Below are 23,343 nucleotides of genomic sequence, written 5' to 3'. Positions count from 1 at the left end.
TCTCAATAGCTTCCATAGCATGTGGCTCACTGACTTCTGAAATGCTCAGGATGTTAACATATTTTCAAGCAGCAATGTCAGCTTCTACACTATTTTGTCTCATGTCTTAGATTCTGATTCTTAAATTCTGAAAATGATTTTCTTTTCAAAAATCTCACGAGTAGGTGAGATTTAAAGGGTCATTTTCCAATTTTTTTTCTGGGGGGGCATGCCCCCAGACCCTCCTAGTGTTGCTAGGTTATCAACTCAGAGCACAGCTGCTATAAAAAAAATTAGGGGAAACACTGTTCTAAGAATTTTGGACATGTGTGGTTTAAAATACAAGGCAAGAAATTATGACAAATAAATCGCACACCTGGTGAAGGAACCTTGTTACTTGGGCCGATACACCGATGAAAAAAATCTCCCTATTTTTCACAACCCAATGTTGGCAAGTATGCATATAAATCACAGATATGATTAGTTGTTGTTGTTGACAGTTTCTACACACTCCGCCCCCCTGCAGCAAAACTCGCCGTTCATTTTCGCGCACTTTACAGTTCCGACATTTCCAACGGTTCCTGAATGCAACGTAGCTCCTGACTGGGTATCAGCATGGAAAGAAAAGGTAACGATGTTAACCGCTCCGAGATGATTTTTAACACGTATTACCTCAGACATATGCACTTTTCTTGAAGACATCTCTGTGGCGGGTTAACTCTTCAATGATTTTAAGAACGCGAACGAGCCGCGTAACAGTTGTTGAAAGTAAAAGTAGACCATGCGCTCTGCTGTGTGTATGTGTGTTAACAGTAAGCTAGCTGTAACGTTAGCCCTCAGACTAGCATCCGATCGTGGACGACTTTGTGCCAAAACTTCCATCCAGGTTAGAGTAAAAAAACAAAAACAAAAGGCGAACTGTCCCTGGATGTAGTGGCGGGTTTGTCATGGCTCGGCATGATAAATGACAAAAGCTGTTAGTTGGAGTGAAAAGCAGCACGTTTCTGTTAGCAGCTAACTTGAAACGGCTCTCATACGGGGCGACCCACCGCCCAGGCCGGTTTACTTTGCTTTTGGGGAGGCTGTTACTCTAAGCTTAGTACCTGCTAGCTACTCACAGCTGCTAATATAGCTAACCCGTAACTATGAGTATTATTACACCTGCAGCCTGGAGCACACCATGTACTCTATACCCAAAATCTCGAAAATAGCCGTAACAGCCAAGAACGGTATCGTCAAGATCCGGCTCAAGCTCATTGTCTCACACTGTTTGTCTCTGTGTTGTTAGTACTCGCAATGCAAGCAAGGAAGAAGAGGACAAGGCCCAGGAAACCTGGCAAAAAGTAAGTGGGGGAGCACCTGCCGCTTGAATTCATATCCCAGTTTGTCTCTCTCTGGTCCGTAAACACACCGCAGGAGATGTAACGTTACTCATGATAACTGCAATGTATAGGCACGGTTAATTTATTTATTTAAACTCACAATGCACAATAATGTAAGAGACGACGAAATAAACAACGCAAAGGTACTTCGACATCTAAGCACTCAATTAGGTTGTTTGGGGGTAGTAATTAAGTCATTTAGTTGTTGAAAGTAGTTCGTTTGAGTGCTTGACTGGCCATTATAAGAGCCAGTTTGCAAATTGATTGCATGTGCACGTGACTTAACATTTTTTTGTTGGGAATATTTGTTTTCTAACTCTACATTTAGTTACACATGTTGTGTTGTGAAAGTTGTCTGAAGTTCCATGATCTATGGAATGAAAACAAAAGTTTATTCTGACTTTGAGCATAAGACACCAGGTTAGTAGGGGTCTGTCTGTTCTCTGCAAATGAGATTTTTAAAAGCCTTAGTATTTAAATCAAATAACCCCCAAGATAACTACACATCAATATCAAATCCAATGTGGTTGATTTTGCTGTGACAATAAGAATATATAGCAAATCAATTAAATGCTACAATAATCAAATTGTGTGCCTCCTTGTCACCTCGCTCCTCTTTCCTCCTGCGTGTGACCCAGAAATTGATGTTAATGTGCCATATTGAAGGATGTCTTCATTCCTAAAATGCTCCTCGAGGAGAGAAGAGGCTTTTGGAGGCTGTATGGGGGAGGATATTCAGGTGTATTGTTTTTCTGCAATTCTTTTTGGCACCCGTGACCAAAAGAGACACACATTGGAATATGCATGGACCAATTATGGTTGAATGTGGGTGTGCAGAGGATGGATATAAGGTGGATCTGGGATTTGTTAGGAAAATGTACACCGGCTGGCATACGCAAGGTTTTATAAATCAGGATATTTTTTGCCGCAAGTACATTTCCTCATTTTTATATACACGAACATCTAGAGTGGATTCTCTGCAGAGTTTTATAAACAAGACCCTTTGACTGTTACAGTTCAGAGAAGCTCTGTGGTAAGGGAAGTGACCAAAAACTTGATGGTCGCTTTAGCTGTGGTCCGCACTAGCCCTTTTTACACAGCAACGCCGCCTTATCTCTGCAGCGTTGGTTCGCCGATTCTCCGCTGTTGGTGATTTACACGGAGCGAAGCATCTCCGCCTTAAAGACGAACCGCTGTGTAATTCACACAGAAAGCCGGCGCTGCGGCTCCTAAAGAGGCGTGATGGTTAGGGGTGCAACGGATCAAAAAAATCACGGTTCGGATCGTTTCACGGATCGGATCATTTTTTGGATCAGCAAAACAAAAAGACAAGACAAATAAACATAACTTTGTAAATGCCGCGGTGATAAGCGGTTGTTGAGCAGCCTTCGTTTTCACTCACTGTTAGTGAAACACTGGGGTGAAGTTGCTTCAAATGCGTGGCCGTGCTTGATGTGTTTCCACTGTCGTATGGCTTTCTTGTGCCACAGTGCCTACACACCGTCACGGTTTTATCCACTAACCTCTTTCCTTCATCATTATATTTGACAGTGAAGCCAAAATGCTCCCATACAGGGGATTTAAATGACGCGGGGCGTTCAAGCTCCTACGTTCCTCCGCTCGCCATGACCACGCTGCACTTAACAAGTGTGTGGATTGAACATGCGCACTACTTTTTTTTTTTTTCATAAATCAATCCACGGATCGCGTGTGTGCCAAACCGAAGATATTGATCCAAATGGATCACGGATCAATGATGATCCGTTGCACTGCTAGTGATGGTACACATCATGATGATGACATCTGTGTGTTTTCAAGGTGCTTCCCTGGTGTCCCCCTGTCAATCTAAACCTGCAGACAGTTTATAATCATATGGATGCTGTTATAATGTGTAGTGATTGAGATCCTGACCCACCAAACATCCTGGAAAGTGAAGAAGTTACGTTTTTTAAACTGGACGCTGTCTGACTCTGTCACTCGCGGGGATGGAGGCTTTTTTCTGGGGGAAAATTCACTGAAGTCTCGGTCAGGAGGGCTGACAGTCACAGTGATTTATTTTCATCACAAACGCTCGGTGAGTTGAAGTTGTTTGCTGGTGACAGACTCTGTTTTTTGGGCAGAAATGTGAAGAGCAGTCGGTAGGACGGGCTGGAGGACAGACAGGAGGATGGACGCTTCTCCACCTACAGCTGTTTTTTTTTTTCCCTCATATAAGTTGCCAAAGACAGTTCCAGTTACTACGTTACTTTTGTTTGGTCATGTAACATTGCTTTGTGGGAAATATATCTATTTTAAGTTGAGTGAGGGACCTGTGCAGTTATCAGACTGTACTATCCACACGCCACCGCTTCGTGCCGCCGGCTTATCCACTCATACTGGTTCAGTTCGCCAACAATACGGCACTGATACTACCTCCAGAGGCAGATCAGCACCGTAGCAAAATTTCACCACTCGCTGCATCTGAAACTTTCACACAGAGGAGGATGCGGAGAATTGGCGCAGGATCCCTGCATGCAAACAGTGTGAATGGGGCTAGTGAAAGACACGTTTGTTTAAAAAAAGCATGAAGGGAGCATGCTAACAAGCTAGCCACTTGGAACCTCAAGAGTTGATAGTCCAATAATAAACAACACCAGCACCTCCCTGCTGTTCTGTACTCCCTGTCCAGGTGACTGCTTATCTGCACTGTTTGAGTGAGTATATTAGCTAATGGCAGCTGCAGTTGGCAGTAGTTGGCGATTACTCTGATGATATGCTGTGCCCTATGTGTTCGTAATGATAGGCGACCAATTCATGCATATTGCACTTTTTTTTTTAATACATTTTTGCATTTTGTGTTGTCATCATGGTGTATTGAGTGTAGAATTAAGAGGGAAAATAATTTTAAAACGGTTTTAGCCCTAAACTGCAACCTAACAAATTATCTTTTGTCTTGCTGGAGGACTGCACAAGATAATAACATGTTAAATGTTATATTTATGTACATGAGTCATAAGTGATGTTTTCTAATTTCCTCTGCCAGCTTTTTTTTGTAAAACAGCTATGACTATTACCACATTCTACAATAGCCTCAGGTTGGTGAAAGCTTGTGCTTCTCTCTTTTTTTTTTCTTTTTAAGTAACTGCATTGGTTTAAATACAGCAGCGTCATCACATCCTTATACTCATAGCTATAAGGCTAACCTCTACTGCTGTCACAAGGCTACAGTCTCTCCTTGTTGTGAAGTAATTTCAAGTTTATTCCAGGGTTGACTTGGAGCAGCAGTTTTGAAAGTCTGTCATTATAGAAAGCTGAGAGAAAATGCAGATTTTCTGTCCATAACCATCAAGCATGTGGCGGGCATCCAAGCATAAAACGGCTCCTCTCTCTCTCTCCCCCTCGCTTGCCCTTACACCCATCACATTCCTTCCCTCCCACTCTTGTGTCAGTCGCTCTGTTGTGTTGTTGGGCTTTGCTGAGAGGACCTAGCAGCCACCGTTCATTGGGGAGAGGAGAGGAGAGCAGACCTGGCCAGGCCCAGCTCAAGTGTAACTCACCTATTGCCAAGTTTAGCTTAACGTAGACTGGTGTGTCACATACAGTAGCTTTAGCCAAGGGTCCTCTGGGTCATGTGGCTCCTGGACTGGATCTTCTCAATCAACACAGCTGTGGTGAAGCTAGCCAGCGGTCTTACATGCAAGTGAGTAGTGCAACGAATACATTTTGTTTGTATTTGTGTGTGAGGGAGAGGAGGCCAGGACGAAGGAAGAGAGACGTAAAAGTCATACTTGTCTCCTGTCTGTATTGCCTGTTGTATCGGTGAAAGTGGTGGGAGTTTTTCAGCCGTGTGTGTGTTTACAGTTAGGCTGACTTATTGATAGGCCGATCTATTTTTCATTAAGGAGCAGATGCTGACTGTTGCTGCTGTGCAAGGTACCTGACTACCTGCGTGCGTGCGTGCGTGTGTGTGTGTGTGGGGACAGGACAGGACTGATGATGTCCCTGGTGGATTTGGGCTGCCAGCTTTTGAAAGCGCTCATCGCCCACTGCTTCTTTTTCCCCACTGTTTTTCTGCATTGCAATATCGTATTTATTGGCATCACTTCAGATGTGAAACCACTTGTTTCTCTGACTCTCTGTGCCTCAGATGTAATTTTAGTGTTACATGCACACTCAGGAGACTGAACAGGAATAGCCAGCATTGCAGAGTATTTACCATCACAGTTGCTTTCTGTTGTGTTTTGTTTTTTTTATCTCAGCCTCTCCTCTCCCAGCAATAGCTGCAGTTCATTACATAACCCATCAAATCTTTTATCATCTGCAGCCCACTACAGCTCTGTGTCCCTCTGTCTCCCTCTCTCTGTCCTCACCCTGCAGGTTAACTGCTGCCCCTGCTTGTCATCCATCAGTTTGCAGAAATGTATAAATGTTTTTTTTTTTAATGTGTTGGTTGTATAGGCCTGTGAAGATATTGGGTTTCCGGTCTCTGTGAAGGGGGTTTGTTTTCTGTGAACTTGGAAAGAATACAGTGGTTGAACCGGTGCTGTAGTACAAAGATGTAGTGTCCTCTTTCTCTTGTTACTGGAGCATCACACTGTTTCTGCTTCGAGGCCCAGTTAATACATTAAACCGTGCTGCAAACATGAGACTCTGTCTCTTTTTTGTAGACCTCAGCCATAACTGGATTATTGCTTCAATAAGATATTGTGGGGGGTAAAAAAAATGTTATATTGCTTTAACGGCCACTAGAAAAATAAAGTATTAAATTATGTATCTGTGATTAAAATCGGCAGACCAGTGTATTGGTCGGTATCTATTTATTTGTACATCTTGGTGGCATGCTAACTAACAGCTCAATAAAATCACAACTACTTGCATGGCATGTACATTACAGTGCATCTCGGGACCATTTTTCTGTCAGAACCCGAGTCTGAGAGAGCAATAACGAGGCCTAACCCAAACTCATAAGGCTTTCTGTTTTCAATGTCTGAACTCAACTCAAGGCCGGCAGAGTTGATTTAAGCTGAAGCACTGACTTTGTGTTATCCTGTCATGCATTTGTTACCATGGTTACAGCCTGCCTATCTAGTAAAGGTATGTACACTGTGGAGTTACATCCAGGCAGTAACTAGTACTGACATGTCCGAACCCAACCTGAACATTGTTCTAAAATGTTTTGGGAATCAGGCCCGGCCTGTGATGGTTGGGGTATCATTGCTCTAATGTGCCTACTGTCAGCAGGTGTTGGGGTCCTGAAGTAAAGGTGCTGCGGCGCACTCATTTACACTTTGTGTGCATTGCACCTTCATTATAGCTACCTAGTGCTGCTGTTTCATTCTGCTGCTCAGGCACTTGGCATTGATTTTATCTGGCGGTAGGGGAGGAGAAGAGGAGAGGGGAGGAGGACGTCGTCAACTTTTTGGCCACTCGCCATCCCCAAGAGCACCTCTTCCTCTGTGCCCTTGTTTATTTTGTTCTAGAGATGTAATAGGGCTGGATGGGTGGAAACAATACAGCCAGGAGAAACCAGGAGACACTGACACACTCTGTCATGTCAGATGTGTGCACAGGAGTGATGGAGATGTCAAGTGCTTGTGGTTCTGTATTAGATTTCATTGGCACAATCACTTACCCATAGGAAATGTGGTCCGGGCTGCAGTGAAACCATTTATTCTGCCCTTTGTGTGCAGGACAGTTTCAGAACCAGCTTTGAAAAATATTTTGAGGAGGTGTGAAAGTTTGTGAAAGCAAATAAGAATCCAGTTTATTTCAAAGTAGGTCTTCACATATAGAGAATTTGCCCTGGTGATCTGGCGCATAACAATAAATAAAGTAAGTGTGAAAGATACAGAAATAAAAAGCAAGAACTGTAGTATAAATAGAAAATTGACAAGAACGTAAATACAAATGTTATGGTTGAAATGAAATAAGTTGACTGTACATTTTTGTCTGGGAATGATAAAAAGTATTGATCAGGGAATGTCCAAATTTCACAGTATGCAGTATAATATTTGTGCAAAACTGAAGTGTGCAAAGCTTTCAAAATTGGGGGAGGGACTATTTTAGATATTGCCAGTGGTAGTGTTGTTGTTGTTGAAGGTTACAGTTAATATAATTTTTCACAAATGCCACATGGATGCTCTCTCCTTCACTTTATTACTACCAGCTGTGACGGCGTGGGATGGTAATATTCTCACTTTGCAAGTCTGTGTGTGTCCATGCGGTCTTGTGTTGTTGGGTTTAGTGTTAGTATTTACACAAGGTAGTTTGGTAATTCCCCAGAGAAAGTGCTGCCTGTCTCTTAATCATAGAATGGACTGGATTGACCTGATTTGTTTCCACAATACACCAGAGCACGTCTGCACCTGTCATTTGCTTCTATGCACAAGCTGCAAAAATGCCATCACAAAAGTGTAATCTGAGGAGAAATGGCTCCACTGTATAAATGCATTTATTGGTCAATTTATTTTGCCAACTTGTATATCTCTGATAACTTAAATTAATGTTTATTACATATCGTGCAAACCTTGAATGACTAAATCACATTGTACTTGATCCTCACATTAAGAACCTTGGTGTTTGATATTGGCTCTTGAGGAGGAGGCATTTATTTAACTTTGCCTCAGCTCAGACATGAGAGCAGATCAAAGATCTGTCAAAGATTAACCTCTGTGTAGTGAACAAAGAGAAAGAACGTAGTTAGTGAATGACTAAAGCAGTGATAAGTAAAATAAAATTAAGATAAATAATGTCCATGTTGTTGTCAGATGTCACATGCTGCCATCAGCAACTTCAGTTTTTTTAATGGCAAAATGATGTTGAAAAACTAATGTTCAAAAAAGTAATTAATTACGTAAATGAAGCCATGCGATTTAGTTGAGAAGGTGGTAGATCATTTTTGGCACATTATTCCAGTGGTGCAGGATTGTCCTTTTTTATAATGTTTGGCAAGGGATTGTGATTACAAAACAAAAAACATCCAGAACAAAGTGACAACCCTCAACAACACAGGACAAAACATGAACATACAAACAAATGCTGATGTAATTTTTCTGTAGCCGTTACGTTGTGTGATCAACGTCCACGTGATAATGATACATTAATGCAAAATACCTTGTCTGTTGCCAGTTTGATAATTAATCCAATTTCATTCATCTAAAATTGTAAAGTAGAAACTCATCACATGGGCCACCTGCAACTTTAACATGAAAAGCAAACACTCCGTAGGCTGGGACATAATGAGCGTACAACAAACATTCTGATTAGCATTGTTGGACTGGCACGCAAACGAGATGGGTGTGATGATGATGATGGACAGACAGGGGGGCAAGAGGCAAGAGGAAAACATGTTGTTTGTCAGACAAGGAGGAGGGGGGGAGGTTGCTGGCTGATGTCGTCCCTCACCTGCAATGCAGTGCTGGCCTGCATCACCCAATCATCTTCAAGCTGTCAGTGAAGGGGGCGGGCCAGAGGCTGACGACAGCCAAGGAGAGTTCTCGGTCAGACGGAGAGAAAGAGAGCGAGAGAGCAGGAGGAAAAGTGAGCGAGGGAGTCAGCGAGTGCAGTGGTGCTCCAGGACTCAGCCTACAGCAGAGCTTCTACATTTCTCCTCTTCTTTCTCTTCTTCCTTCCCTGCACTCTGCTCCCTGCTGTCCTCTTTCCTCTGCTCCTCGTCTCTTCTGTTTGCCACCCCCTTCCTCTGCAATCTCGGCTTTTCAGTCATCAGCATTGATTGCTCTCTCTGCTGCTTATCCACACTACTTTTCACTATCCATTCTTCTCCCTTTTCTCCTTTGGTTCTCAATCGCTTTTTTTTTTCCTCTTGGCGGATGGAGTGAGAGATTTCTTTTAACACCTGCACTCTCTCCTGACCTCTTCCCCTGCATCACGTCCCATGGGCATCCGTGCATCTTGCAGGTAAGAGCAGGATGTGTGTGTGAGGGAGTGTGGGCAGGCGTGACAGCTACAGACAGTTAGAGGTTGTCTTGAGGCAGCTCCAGGTGTTCTGGAGTGCTGCAGAAGTCCTTGAAGTATCCTGCTTTCGGTTCATGTCTGTGGACCAGGGGACATTGATCTGAGTGTCCATGTGCCGCAGTGAAAAAAAAAAAACTTGCATTCATGATCTTGAGAGGCATAGATACCTGTCCGTCTTGTGGCACAAAATGTGTGAATGCTCTTGTTAGGTTCAAAATTTAGTTTTGATATGCTTAATGTTTCTGCCTTTTCCCAATTCACCCTTCACCATTCTGTCAGTCTATCTCTGCTCTGTACCTTGATGAAAATTGATAATAATGTTCCTTTGGCCTGGGATCGAAGGCTCATGTGTCAGTTTTTGAGCTGAGCTCTGTGGCGCTACTGTTTTGTGCTGGAAGCCATTCGTTAGTTTATGTTAGCAGACTCCATTTCTAAACAAACGGTCGCTCCGGTTGCTCTCTGATGGCGGAGTGCAAAGAGGCACCGAGACGAGGCACTGGAGAACGTGCATAAAGTCACATTCTTATGGTCTGTCGCGCAGTATCCAACCTGAGCCCTTCCCAAAGACATCCACAGTCCAGCAGCATTATTGTCCATAGTCTTGTATAGACGACTGAGAGAGAGACGGGGATTGTCACATTACAGTCCGCCCATATAAAGCCATTAAAAAAGTGATTGATACATGTAAATAACTGCAAGTTTTTTTATAACTTTTTTTTGTAATTGTGTTATCCCCTGAAGTGTTTTATCCTTTTATGTCCACTATCTGGCCAAGCCATAAAAATGTGGCGTGTGAAGGTTTTCAAAAGTACTTTTATAGATTCTACATCACATGTTACAATAGGATATCCGCTCCACCAAAGCTTATAAATACAACAGATGGACAATCAAGTTCTAACGAAAAAATGTGCTGACTGACCTTGTCCGTGCCAGCATGGTGTTAAGGTTGGGAATTAAAAAAAAAAAAGAATAATAGAAATGTTGATGTTTAGCAGCATTTGAGAAAGGAATGATAAAGGATTTTCATTGACTTTTGACGCTGTGGGAGGGATAAAGGATGGGTGTTTCTTTTTGTGCTAAATTTGTACTGTGTGTGCATGCAAGTAAATGAACAAATGTAATGTTTTCTTCACCTTTGCCACACACTGTGTGTGGGCAGAAAATGTTCTTGCAAGAGATTGAAATTGTTCAGCCACAGTCACAGTCAAGACTGACGGCAGTGATCCGTCTTCAGGTAATTTTAGTACTATAATGTCATTTCAAACTTTAATCATTGAAGCAGTTTTGCAGCCCCCTCACTTTAAATTTTCTTAAAGATTCTTTTGCTCATTCTGAGCGCATGAAAAATTGTGAGTGTGAGCACTGCGGTGACACCTTTTCTTTTTGGAGAAATTAGAGAACAATCACAGCAGATGCGTGAATGTGAAGATTAATTATCACAGAATTAATAAATCTCAAATCTTTGTGCCCTAGATATATGAGCCAGATAGATCATCAGGCCAATATTAGTGGCTGATATTTGGAAATATTAGATATATGAGATATCCAGTTCAGAAGTTGCTCCAAACACTTTGTTGTCAAAGTAGCGAATGACCTTATTTATTAATTAATGTCTGCAAGTCTGACTTGGCTTGTTAATGACCTTTCCCCCCCTCAGGAATGGTACTAAACAGTTGAGTTCAGCAGGCAGCCGAGCATGTTAATTTTGTAAGCATGTTTTGCTGTAATGCAGCCGCAGTTGGTAGTCTCTCTGCTCTGATTTAAGTCGGTGAGTGATTAGCTAGTCGATGCTAATCCTAATGACTTCAACATAGTTCACATTAAGCAGGTAACATCAAAGTATCTTCAACCAAAGTAATCAAACCAATGTGTTGCAGCCACTCCAGTCAAGTTCCATTGTTAGAAGTCAGTAAACAGTTTTCTTCAGAGTTTATAAGTGAAAAATTCAGCTGCCTCGACCCTCTCACAGCTTAAGAGATCATATGTGACTTGCTTTAATTAGCTCCAAATCCTCCTCAGCCTCCCCACCCTCTGTTCACTGTTTGACTCAATGTAGCACACAGCACTGTGGATGGCTCGGGAGATACTGTATGTTAGGCCACCATGTGTCTTTAAACAGTGTGAAGTAAAATAATGTTGTCTTGTCAGGGGAAACATCTGTCTGTGACGCATGCAGAGAGCAGTGTTTCTTGCTGGAAACTGTTGGCTGTTCTTACCTCCACAGTGCTCCACTATCAGCCGTCTGCAGTAACACAATGAAGCACCGTAAGGGCTCATGATGAGATGGCTGAATAACTGTTTGCTCAGATTCTTAGTCTTGTTTACTTATTATTGGTTGTTTGCTGATTATGTTTTTTTATGTTGGCTTTCTTAAGATTTTGCACAGCTGTTTGCATTAATGCAACATTACACTAGAAGTGACAAGCCAACGTTTTAGATGTTTGGTTCACATTCGAAGAACATTTATGAGTAACATAACAAATGAGGAGTGTCTGAGGCCATCTGTCAAGCATGGTGGAGGAAATGGTCTGGGGGTGCATTGTTACTGGTAAAGTGGGAGATGGTTAAAGCGAGTAAAGAAGTAAATCACTATTTTGCGACATCATACCACACCCTCTGGAGGGTGGCTGTTTGGAGCCAACTTCATCCTTCAACATGATATGAGGCTCAGAGCACACCTCCATACTATACAGGAGCTATTAGGGAAGAAGCAGTCTGCTGGTATTTTGTCTATAATGGAGTGGTGTGCGCAGATCTCAAGGTGTTAATCAAGCCAATCCAACGTGTGAGAGGTGCTCCTGGAAGCATGGAGTGAAATGTCTAAATATCGCCTCGAGTGTTGTCAAAAATAGCAAAATATGGGTAAAATATCGATACTAAATATTTGAAACTGTTTCAGTATTAAGTTTCCACAGTATCGATACTGGTACTAGCTGAGCTTCCTCGCTCTATCAGTCCTCCGACAGCGAGTCAGCACAAACAAACACGCTGCTGCAGTGTCCACATATGCCCGCATCCTCCCACTCCTCTGACCATTGTATGGCACCTTAAATCCTGTTTTGCTTAACACACAGTACACACATGTCTTACATAAGCGCATGCACTAGTCCAGTGTTTTTCAGTCCTGGTCCTGGGGCGTCTGTCCTGCATGTTTTAGATGTTGCTCTGCTCTCAAACACACATGAATCAAATGAATGGGTCATTATCAGGCTTCAGCAGAGCTTAATGGTGAGCTGATCATTTGAATCTAGCGTGTTGGAGCAGGGAGACATCTAAAAACATGCCCTAGTCTAGCTTTTCATGCCATTAATTGAATTTTCACAAAACCTTTTAGAATGATGCAGTATTCTTGTTGAATTCTTTAAATAGTACTACAGGTGACAGCATTTACTCATTGGTTTAAGGGTGTTGATGTTATTCAGCGTTATATTTTTAAGTCTGTGGTTTGGCTTCAGTGAGACAGTGCAGTCTCTTCTTTCAGCACCACGGACAGCACTGTGACTGAAGTCAGTGTAACAAACCAGACGCTTTTCCATTTATTTAGAAACGCCTCATTTAGATCTTCAACTCGAGGTACAGCACGTCGTGTTCTCAGAGTTAATGGATAAGCTGGTTGTAGTTACATGCTGCACCTTCACAAACTATGGGTGCCTCTTGTTGCACTTGTTTGATTTCTGACCTGAGTCTTGTGTGTGTCCTTTTTCTCTGTAATAGTCCAGTGAACTGCTCTATGTGAACAACTGAAGTATGGGTTTTAATAATTGAGCCCACCGTGTTTAACTTCACACAACACAGCACGCTCATTTAAGCATATTGGACTCACCATCAGTTACTCAGCAATACAATTAATGTTTAATGATATTAGGTCTTGGTTGAAGGGTTTAATACTGTTACTATACTGCTAGTACAGGTTTTGTGGTGGTGTTCGAGCCTCAGCAGGTGGGTTTGAAGAGGAATAAATCACATGTATCTTACCGTCCTTTACTTCCTGCTAAACCAATGGTAATACATGTGACTACACTGCAGAGCTTTAAAATGTACTTATCATACTCTTCCACACTGTTTTATATTAATACAATTCCACTTCAGAGTCATATTAATACACTCTATCAGTGTGATAATGTGTCTCAGTGGAGCTTCGAAGAAGATGGTAATTGATATTCACACTTTAAATCTAAAGAACTGTTATATAAATAGTATTGTATAGAGAGAGAGATATGTTGTGTTTGTTCTATTTTATATATATAACACAACATAATTTCTTTGTCTCTCCATAGATAGATGAATAGATAGAATTACAATATTTCAATATTCAATACTCAATAGAATATGGATTCAATAGAGGGACAACACTGAAAGGGAGATTTTATAGCATACTTGACGAGAAAACCCGAAATTTTATCGGCTGTAGTACAGTATTATGAGGATGTAATGCTCTCTCGTTAGTCAGGGAGATCTTGTTATAAGAAAAAATGTTGTGCCAATTTCTTCTTTAAGTTTAAGCTACAATTTCTTTCTCTCAAACATCTAGCATGACTTTAGATTCTCAAGATAGGAGGGAAAGAGAGGTGGAAAACGATTTATGAGCTCTGCAGCATGCTCTCCTAACCGGGACACTGCAGTGATCCTGTGCCCTTCACAGGCGAACAGTGTCTCTGTTCCGTGCTTTGTATGTATTCCATAACCATAAATGCACTTTTAGCACTTTTATTATATTGTTGAAATACACAACTAGTAAATTTAAATGGGCTTATCAATACAGGTTGCTGAGAGAAACAGATACTGTCCGGATTTTTAGGGCTGAAACAATGAACAAAATGGTTAAATGTTTCTAATTTAATCATTTTTCTGTCTAGACATGGTTGCTATCATGACTGGATAGTAGCTTTTTGTTTCGGCATTCAACTGGTGTTGTATCAATGACAGATACTAGAACATTGTCACTCTTCAAAGCCATAAAATCATCTTTTTTTTTTTTTTTTTATCAAATGCTCACCTTTTTGTTTCCTCTGCATTTTCTTTAAAAATCTTTTTTTTTTGTCTCTGCTTCTTTTCTTCTCCGTCCTTTTGTGCTTACAAGACACTTCTATCATGACAGATTTGTCAAACTGCCTCTGGATCTTTGCTTGCTTGTCCTTTTTGTGAAATGAGAATTTATCCTTATCCACTGTATCGCTTATGAGTTTCTCTGGATGAAACGGCAATGTAAGCCTTTTGATAAAATGTCTCAACTCTGAAAATGACATATCATAGAAGCCACAGTCTTGGATGTTAACTATTTCCTCTCAGTGATGCTTACGTCCATATCTTGTAGTTACTCCCCCTCTTCCTCTACCCTCAGACCAGAACCTCACGGTCGTGGAGGCGGCTCTCAGCCGGGCCAGGCAGACTCTCCACTCCCAGAGCAGGACGAGGAGATCCTAGGCTCTGATGACGATGAGCAGGAGGACCCCAACGACTACTGCAGGGGTAGAACATTTCTTACTCTTCTTTGCACTTCATATGTTAGACCTGTGTGCATATGCATGCCAGTTAATAAGCCTTAGTACAATCACAGACAGAAATGGGTTCTTGTGGCTATTGTCATTTATTTCACATTTTCGCATTACAAACAGCACACTGATAAAACAACATCACTTGAGTTTATCTGCATCTTTCTTCGGTCAGGTGGATATCACCATGTGAAGATTGGAGATCTGTTCAACGGGAGATACCATGTGATCCGCAAGCTGGGCTGGGGGCACTTCTCCACTGTGTGGCTGGCCTGGGACATCCAGTAGGTTTTGTTCCTTAACTTGAACATGTTTTCCGTAATAGGTCCAGAAAAAAGGGTCTGAAATAGAGTCTGGATCGTTCACAGTAGCTAAGGAGTGCTGTGTGGATATATTCGCTTAGAGATCCAATGTTTCTGTTAGGAATGTAAAATATGGATTCTTTTTTAGCGATAACAGATAATTACCTGCATCTCATGGCCGATAACAATATCTCATCATTTTACATTTTTGTATTCTAAAAGTAGGTTCCTAGCCTGTACTTTATGCACACCTGAGAAAGAAAGGCTAAGATGTGTGCAAAGATGTGATTTGATATTCCTGAGCTCGGATAAATCTGTGTTGTGTTAAATCTGGTAGACTTTCCCTCCTTTCTGAACCCTTCTCCTTTGTCTTGTTCTGTGCTTCTTCTCCTCCTCATCCTCCTGCCCCTCTATGTTTATTGACAGACCACAAACCAACTTTAAAGGTGCATACCACCACCTACTGTATGTGTGTGCAGAGCTGCGCTTGTAAAGTCAATGAAAGCAATTTGGCTTCATATTATAATCTATTTATCAGCTAGAATTTCAGCGATCCTGATAAATGGCTGATAAAATAAAATTCCAAACATCGGGCCGCTAACTTTTTGGTTCAATACTAATTGTGCATCATTAGTTTCTACTGTTGATATGAGTTGAATTACTGATTTCATGTGTGTTTTTCAGGGAGAAGCGCTTTGTGGCCATGAAGGTTGTAAAAAGTGCTGAACATTACACAGAGACGGCTCTGGATGAGATCAAGCTGCTCAAATCCGTAAGTCAGCTGGTCATCACATTGAGATCTTTTCACACCGGCTCATACTCAAGTTACTCCAGTGCCTGCAACTGTCACAACCTTGTTTGTGTGCGTGTTTGTTTTTCCAGGTGAGAAACACAGATCCAAGTGACCCCAACAGAGAGAGAGTGGTGCAGCTTCTAGACGACTTCAAAATTTCCGGCATGAATGGGACTCGTATCCTCTGTTGGGAAAGAAACTTTTTCTTGAGAAGAAAGTTCATGTATACCTAAACAACAAACATTGATTTAACAGCCTAAAACTTGGGTGCCTTTTAAAATGGTGCAAAGCATACAGACCAGTCCTCTGACAGTGCAGCTGATGATTAACATTGTCTTTAAAGGAAGTGAACATTGCTACAATAGCAACTGAAAAGCTTGGTATCCCTCCATTTTCTCCTCCCGACTGTTGCTGTGTCAGTGCGATGGATTTGACATACTGATTACTCTCATTCCAGGCCAAATAGCTACTTTAGTGTCAAACACTCAAGGACAAGACTATGCCCTGTCAGGCTGGAAGTTAATTGAGTTCATCCTTGTTATTGTGCTCGAAGGCCACGTTACTCCTACTTTGACTTCTACCAAAAAGACAGAGTTTGAGTGCAAACAGCAGTGACAAATTACAATTAGTGCCGTCATTTGGCAGTCCAAATTGTCCAGCAATATTATTACACCCCCAGGATTCACAGTCTCTCCCACGCCAACCAGTCTACAGCTGTGTATTCAGGCAATTTGCCCAGACATCTTCTGGAAAATGAAGTAAACTTTGTGGAGTCTACTGAAAGACTGTTTATCAGTTTCAGTCAGGCAAACTCGGCTGGCAGAAAATGTAGTTTGATTTTTCAAATGCAAGTTCTTGTACTTTTTGAATCGGATGCCCTGCAAAACATTAGGATGATTGACTATTATTCAAGAAAAATAATGTTTTTATGCGTGTACGTAATCCATTTACTGGCTTAGGTCTGCTGTGTATTGAGTAATTTTAGACGCTGTGCTGTATTACCTTGACCTTGTATTTCTTTAGATGTGTGCATGGTTTTCGAGGTGCTGGGTTATCACCTGCTGAAGTGGATCATCAAGTCTAACTATCAAGGCCTCCCCCTGCCCTGTGTTAAAAGCATCATACGACAGGTAATGTACAGCTAATACAAACATCTAAATATCCCTCATCATTACTGCTAGGAAAAAGAATGATTACATGTTTTGGTTTGAGTGGGATGTCAAATTTGAAAGTTAATTCCAGCAATTTTACTTGTTAAATTGTGTTTACGGGTCTTAAAGAATCACTCCCTCATTGTAGTGTAAAGCCTTTTGTGGCTGCCTCCAATGATGTCACTCAGTGGCTAAGTTGCATTGTGGGTAATGTAGGTGACCGTACAAAGAATGTACACGTTCCTCCATCCTCTAAAACTTGGCTGCCTACATTACCAACAGTGCAAGGTGGCCACTGAGTGACATTACTGGAGGCAATTTTGAGATTATGTGCAGCTTCCTTGGAGACAGAAAAGGCTTTATGCTACTTGTACACATGTGAGGTAGAACAATTTAAGACATGTAAACACAGTTTTATGTGTAAAATTGGTGGAGTTACCCTTTGACCTGCTTTTATAAAAAGCAGGAGATGCATCAGAAGTGTTTGGCTTATCGTGGCCCAGTTGTGAGATCGTTGGAGAGTCATACATTTTACTGTTCCCAGTGGGACTCATTTTGACTTCTCTGCGCTGCAGGTTCTGCAGGGTCTAGACTACCTCCACACCAAGTGCAAGATTATCCACACAGACATCAAACCAGAGAACATCCTGCTGACTGTCAATGAGCCCTACATCAAGAAAATGGCTGCTGAAGCTACGCAGTGGCAGAAGACTGGCGCCGCACCTCCTTCTGGTTCTGCAGGTCATAAACTTTGTTTCCTTCAGCACTCTGCTAAGCATCTTTTTTGCAGTTTGATCGGCATGTTGCTGACAACAAAGAGGTTTACAGGTCAAGCACTTTTCAGTGTTTGACTGACGCGGCACTTATTGGGTAGTTCACAACATTAATGCGAGCCTTTGTCTTCAATTATTTGAACAGATGTGTTAAAACTACTACATTTGATCAGTTGCAAATAGGCAAATTCTCCAGCTCTTCCAAAATCCTCCTCTCTGTGTACATTCTGAAAAACTAGTGGGATTTGACTTTGAATCACGCTGAGGATTCTAATAAAAGAGGAGCTCTTAGCTGAATGACGGTATGAGTCACTGCTGGATTGGTTATGGAAATTACCAGCATGCTCAGAGGAGTGTGTGACTCCCACTGAGCCGAGTGCCGCTGCAGACACAGACTATTAGTACAGCTTGGTGTGAATCAACTCAGCCACCCGAACAGAATGCTAATTATAAAAAGGCGAAGGATATACCACATATGTTGTTCACTAATGTAATCCTCGGATATTTTCTGTCTCCTACAGTGAGTACAGCCCCAGTCTCCAAACCAGTAAGTTATGTTTATTTATTTAACCACATCTAATGATCTTAGGACAAACACATTTAGAGTTGAGTCAGAACACACATTTTTCTTTTTCTGTTTTTCTCTCCACTTTGCCAAGATGGCCAAAATGTCGAAGAACAAAAAGAAGAAGATGAAGAAGAAGCAAAAGAAGCAGGCAGAGCTACTGGAGAAGAGGATTCAGGACATGGAGGGAGGGACAACACCTGAAGGAGGAGCAGAAGAGGAGGATGATGAAGAGACGACGACAACAACAGAGACCACCGAAGATGCAACATCCTCAGCCACCCTGTCCATGTCTGCCACGCTGCAGGACATCGCCAGCCATGCAATGACAGGTGGGTGACCAGTTAAGCTACAGTTTAAGAGATGTTTTTGTTGTTTTAAAAAATTAGAACAGGTGCTATCCACTGGTTTGTGCTGAGAGTTGACTCATCCACACTCTTCACACAGACTCGACTCCTGATGAGCAGCCGCAGCAGACGCCAGAAGAAAATGAATGCAGAGAGGATGCAGCCGAGGATGACAACAGGATGGAGGTGAACTGCAATGGACACGCCTCCACACCGGAGAGCGAGAGCAGCCAGGAGGTACAAGGGACCAAGCTGTCGACGGAGGAGCAGGAGGACCAACTGAACGCAAATCGACCAGAAAGTAACTCGGAGGCTGAGGACATGTTGGGTAACAAAGAAGAGCAACAGACCTGTAACGGTTCACCCGAGGACCCGCAGCATCTCCCTGCCTCCGTCAGCCCAGACTCTGTCACTGTGGAGCTGAAGGAGGGAGACAAGGAGGAGAAGATGGACACTCGCAGGGAGACCAAAAGAGAGGAGGAAGAAGACGATGGCAATATCGGTAAGTTAAATGTAGGGATTGATAGTATTTGATTTCCAATATATGCAGTTTATCTTTTACCTGCTTGAAGAGAACATCAAGATTCTCCATTTTGGAATATCATTACGCCCACTGTGATTGGATGGCCGACTGGCAGACATAGAATGTTTTTTGTACACACTCATTGGCCATAAAAAAGGAAAAAAAATTGAGTTGCATGAGCCTTTTGTATTCATGCTTGCCCAAGAATCTAATATCGCATTTAACAGCACATTACATGATGAGAAACAAACATTCACTGTAGTTTCAACTGTAGTGTCACTGTCGGCATGGGCTGTACAGTTTTCCATGACAGCAAGGAGTAGTAGAGTACTAGTGAGGCCAATACATATAGACTATCCCGTAACATCGATAACAGCCTCTACAAAACTGTTACATCTCAGAAAAAAATCCCGGCTTCAAGGTATACATAATCATCACTGTTATTATGAAGGCGATAAAACAGACAGATTTGTTTGGTTATACAAATGTTTTATTATTATTATTTCACAAAATATTATGTACTTGCATTTTCTGAAATTCTTCTACTTGATTCTCTCCTGTCTTGAACAGATGCATCGGCTAGTTTGTTAGTAGACCCCCTGGAGCCTGCTAATGCTGACAAGCTGCAGGTTAAGATTGCTGACTTGGGCAACGCCTGCTGGGTGGTGAGTGCAAATATACGTTAGCACTTTTATATTTCAGTGACCACTGTAAAATGCACCTGTTATTCAAATGTCACTTAATTAAAAAAAGCAGCACTGTGTGAACACCAGCTCAACAGTTACCATGTGCATCAGCATTCAGGCTCTCTCTCTTCTCTTCTTGAAGAACAAACATTTCACAGACGACATCCAGACACGGCAGTATCGTTCTCTTGAGGTGCTGACAGGAGCCGGATACAGTACACCTGCAGACATCTGGAGCACGGCATGCATGGTAAAACACACACACACACACACACACACACACACACACACACACACACACACACACTCTCTGGGAACCTGTAGAACTATACAGTACCGGTCATTGACCCTGACTGGAAAGAGAAACTGTGAAGATATTTCTGAACACAAGTTTATGAAATACATTTGTCGTTAAAACACAGTGTGTGTCCTTGAATGTCCCTCTTACTCCATAAAACACATGCAAAGCCTTTTTTTAATGTTTTGGAACCTGTATTGTTCACATCAGCTTTCTGCTTTTCCCCTTTTGCTGACTCATTGCTACTTTTTAAAGGCATGATCCCCACCCACACTGTTACTATACTTGGCAGAAACGTGTATCAGTGTTAGTGTGCACGTGGAGGAGATGAGATAACGAATATCTGTTAAGCTAATGAACAAATATAGCTCTACGGCAACACAAGTGGACAAAATCTCCACAAGGTACACACACGAGGAGCTGTAAAACCGTCTTTCAGTCAGTCAGTCAAACTTCATTTTTATGGCACCTTTCAAACCAATCAAAATGCATTTCAAAGTGCAATATATTTTTATTATAATTAATATATTCACAGTAGAAGTGAAGCCAACTGTATTCAAAAACAAGACGGAGCCAGCTGAAGCCACTGCGAGTGGAGCTGGCCCAGGCGTGTGTGAGCTGACCAATCGGAGTAGACTGGGTAATCAGGAAGGGCTAAAACAGAGCATTTCAGACAGAGAGGCAGCACTGGACAGTAACCCTAACCCTAACCCAACACACTTAAGCATGTAAACCTATTCTAGATCTAACCCAACATAAAATTGTGAACCCTAAAATAAGCATATTTTGTGTCATTTAAGATACAGAAAAACAACACAAAAAATGAAATGAGTTTCCAGGTTCCACCTGACTTGTGTTTCATTAAAACTATGAATCTGCCAGTTATTGAGTTCATGTGTGCGTTTGTGGTTATTCCTCAGGCCTTTGAGCTTGCCACTGGAGATTATCTGTTTGAACCCCACTCTGGAGAAGACTACTCCAGAGATGAAGGTTGGTACCCCAAAACATTTGGTTTTAATTAAGGATTAATCCAGTGGCATGGTGAATGTCAGGTTAATATGGAAGTTATAGACTTCATGTTATGAATGCTATGCAGTGAGTTATCGAAATGGCACTGTTTGCCGTGGTGCTTGATCATCGGTGTTGGTGTGTTTCTCCTCCTCCCTATAGACCACATAGCGCTGATCATCGAGCTGCTGGGTAAAGTTCCTCGGAAGCTGATCCTGGCAGGCAAATACTCAAAGGAGTTCTTCACCAAGAAAGGTAAACACGCCCGCCCTGCCACCAGCTGTCTGCTGCAGCTCAATCCAGTTGAGCTCTTAGAATATGCTCGGTATTTCCAGCAGAAGGTACTCTTTCAGACTGAACACCTGATGGCTCTGGGGAACAGCCATCTGCTCAGTTTGAGGACAGAGCTTGAAAATTAGATTTTGTGCAGTTCTTTACAGTTCATGGAGGTGCTGAAGTGGATTAATTTCATCCAAGTCAAACACCTTATCTACATCAAGCCATCTTTTTATATAAGACCTGTATTAAAGTAATCATGCTAATGCTGTTTTTTTTTTTTTTCTCCCCTAGGTGACCTGCGTCACATCACCAGGCTGAAGCCGTGGGGGTTGCTTGACGTATTGGTAGAAAAGTACGAGTGGTCCAAAGACGAGGCACACACCTTCAGCAGCTTCCTGCTGCCCATGCTGGACCTGGTGCCTGAAAGGAGGGCCACGGCGGCCCACTGCCTCTCCCATCCATGGCTCACGTCCTAGAGGCCAGCTGCACACACCTCCACCCTCCATATTGTGAACAGATAAATTAAGTTTGAAGATCCTGGGCTTGAAAACACACAGCAAACAAACGCATTCATATCTGCCAGACCATGAGACTGCATCTAGCCTGTATCCTCCTGTTGTGGCTCTGTGAGGCGACCTACACACACTTTCATTATTACAATAAAAAGAGAGACTGCTGCCGAGGCTTGGTCCTGATTTGGATTGCACTAGTGATTGAAGGAACTCTTGGTCCTCTCCCTATATTTATGACTTCTCTTCTTCATGGCTGCGCAGGACTTTTTTTTTTTATCTGATCCTAGCTCTTTCTCTGCAGCACATAATTCTCTGTATTTTTAGCTATAGATAAAGGATTTAAAAGGAGGTTGCACTTGTCTACAAATGCAGAAGAAAGCAGGATGTTAACAGAAACGTAAAGATCGCCACCAATATCACATACTGTTTAGGTAGTAAGTCGAATCTGTCTCCTGTTTACCGGTCATCACGTGAGCTGTGCCAGCTTTTATGCCTTTGGCTGTCAAATGTGTGCAAAGTGCTCAGAGTTAATAAGTGTTTTATGCTAACGGGCATGAATTAGAGACTAACAATGTTCTTAGCACTGTTAGCTTGATCCTTAAAACCTTTGTACATTTATATACAGGCAGAGCTACATGATCAGAAAGCTTACATTTCATCCGTTTAAAAGTTGTTCAGCAGGTCCGGAGAGACTCATCTGAAATCAAGTCTACTTTTCAGGAAGCTGTGTAATCTCAGATTTTTCAGCATCACCTCATGTTGTCTTAATAAAGCACTTGGAACAAAATGATGTGAAAAACATTTAGATTCCTTCTCTACTCCATGAAATGCAAATTTAATTAATCTGACATTTCCGACATAAGCAGTCAAACCATATGTAGATCCACATTCTCAGTACAGTCCAGTGTACCAAAGAGTCGGCCTTTAGTCTCTCCCTCTTTGCACACTTTCTTGAGACCGTCAGCGGTGCAGATTTAAGGCGCAAGCTGTAAGGTTTGAGCTTTCTCGCCCTCCTTTTTTAGAATTGCCTTGAAGAATGTTCCAGTCAGTTCAAGTTGTGTGAAAACAAAGGTTTCGTTCTAAGCTAAAGGCACACGGAGGTGTTGGATTAGAGAATAACAGATTGTACTAAAAACAAACGCTTTGAATCCCTTCAAAACCATTTTGCTTGTTTTTCTACAAAGTCTCCTTCTGTCCATGTCTTCTCTCTTAATTTGATTGTTAATTTCTTTTCTGTAGGTAATAAGAATAAAGATTTTTCAGAATCTAACTGGATTGTATTTGCCTCTTGAATCACCAC

The 23,343-nt window shown here is 42.0% G+C and overlaps 1 protein-coding gene across 4 annotated transcripts; it reads left to right on the top strand.

Moving 5' to 3' along the window:
• Positions 1-524: 524 nt before the first annotated feature.
• On the top strand, positions 525-23,313 carry srpk1b (SRSF protein kinase 1b). 4 transcript variants are annotated; one of them, XM_030420285.1, is made up of 16 exons: positions 525-607; positions 1,268-1,322; positions 14,656-14,783; positions 14,982-15,090; positions 15,793-15,880; positions 15,991-16,078; positions 16,925-17,031; positions 17,628-17,793; positions 18,347-18,372; positions 18,485-18,722; positions 18,838-19,239; positions 19,831-19,925; positions 20,089-20,196; positions 21,165-21,234; positions 21,415-21,507; positions 21,823-23,313. In XM_030420285.1, exons 1-16 carry the CDS (start codon positions 595-597, stop codon positions 22,005-22,007), a joined length of 1,971 nt encoding a protein of 656 aa, XP_030276145.1. In that variant the 5' UTR covers positions 525-594; the 3' UTR covers positions 22,008-23,313. The 4 variants fall into 4 exon arrangements, with proteins under 4 accessions (XP_030276145.1, XP_030276146.1, XP_030276144.1 ...); XM_030420286.1 differs by lacking the exon at positions 525-607 and adding an exon at positions 718-865; XM_030420284.1 differs by lacking the exons at positions 525-607; positions 1,268-1,322 and adding an exon at positions 4,781-5,040.
• The last annotated feature ends 30 nt before the right edge of the window (positions 23,314-23,343 follow it).

The sequence above is a fragment of the Sparus aurata genome, chromosome 6 (genome assembly GCF_900880675.1).
Source record: "Sparus aurata chromosome 6, fSpaAur1.1, whole genome shotgun sequence".
NCBI classification, from domain to species: Eukaryota; Metazoa; Chordata; class Actinopteri; order Spariformes; family Sparidae; genus Sparus; species Sparus aurata.
Note: the sequence above shows the minus strand (reverse complement) of the source record. Positions and strands in the feature narration are given on the sequence as shown.

What these genes read in the sequence shown, in the direction of transcription:
- srpk1b (XM_030420284.1), top strand. Translation starts at nt 4,970, where the DNA reads ATGTGGCTCCTGGACTGGATCTTCTCAATCAACACAGCTGTGGTGAAG. An exon ending in CAGCCCCAGTCTCCAAACCA is followed by an intron (nt 18,373 to 18,484) that starts GTAAGTTATGTT and finishes CACTTTGCCAAG; the next exon opens with ATGGCCAAAATGTCGAAGAA. An exon ending in TGGGCAACGCCTGCTGGGTG is followed by an intron (nt 19,926 to 20,088) that starts GTGAGTGCAAAT and finishes CTCTTCTTGAAG; the next exon opens with AACAAACATTTCACAGACGA.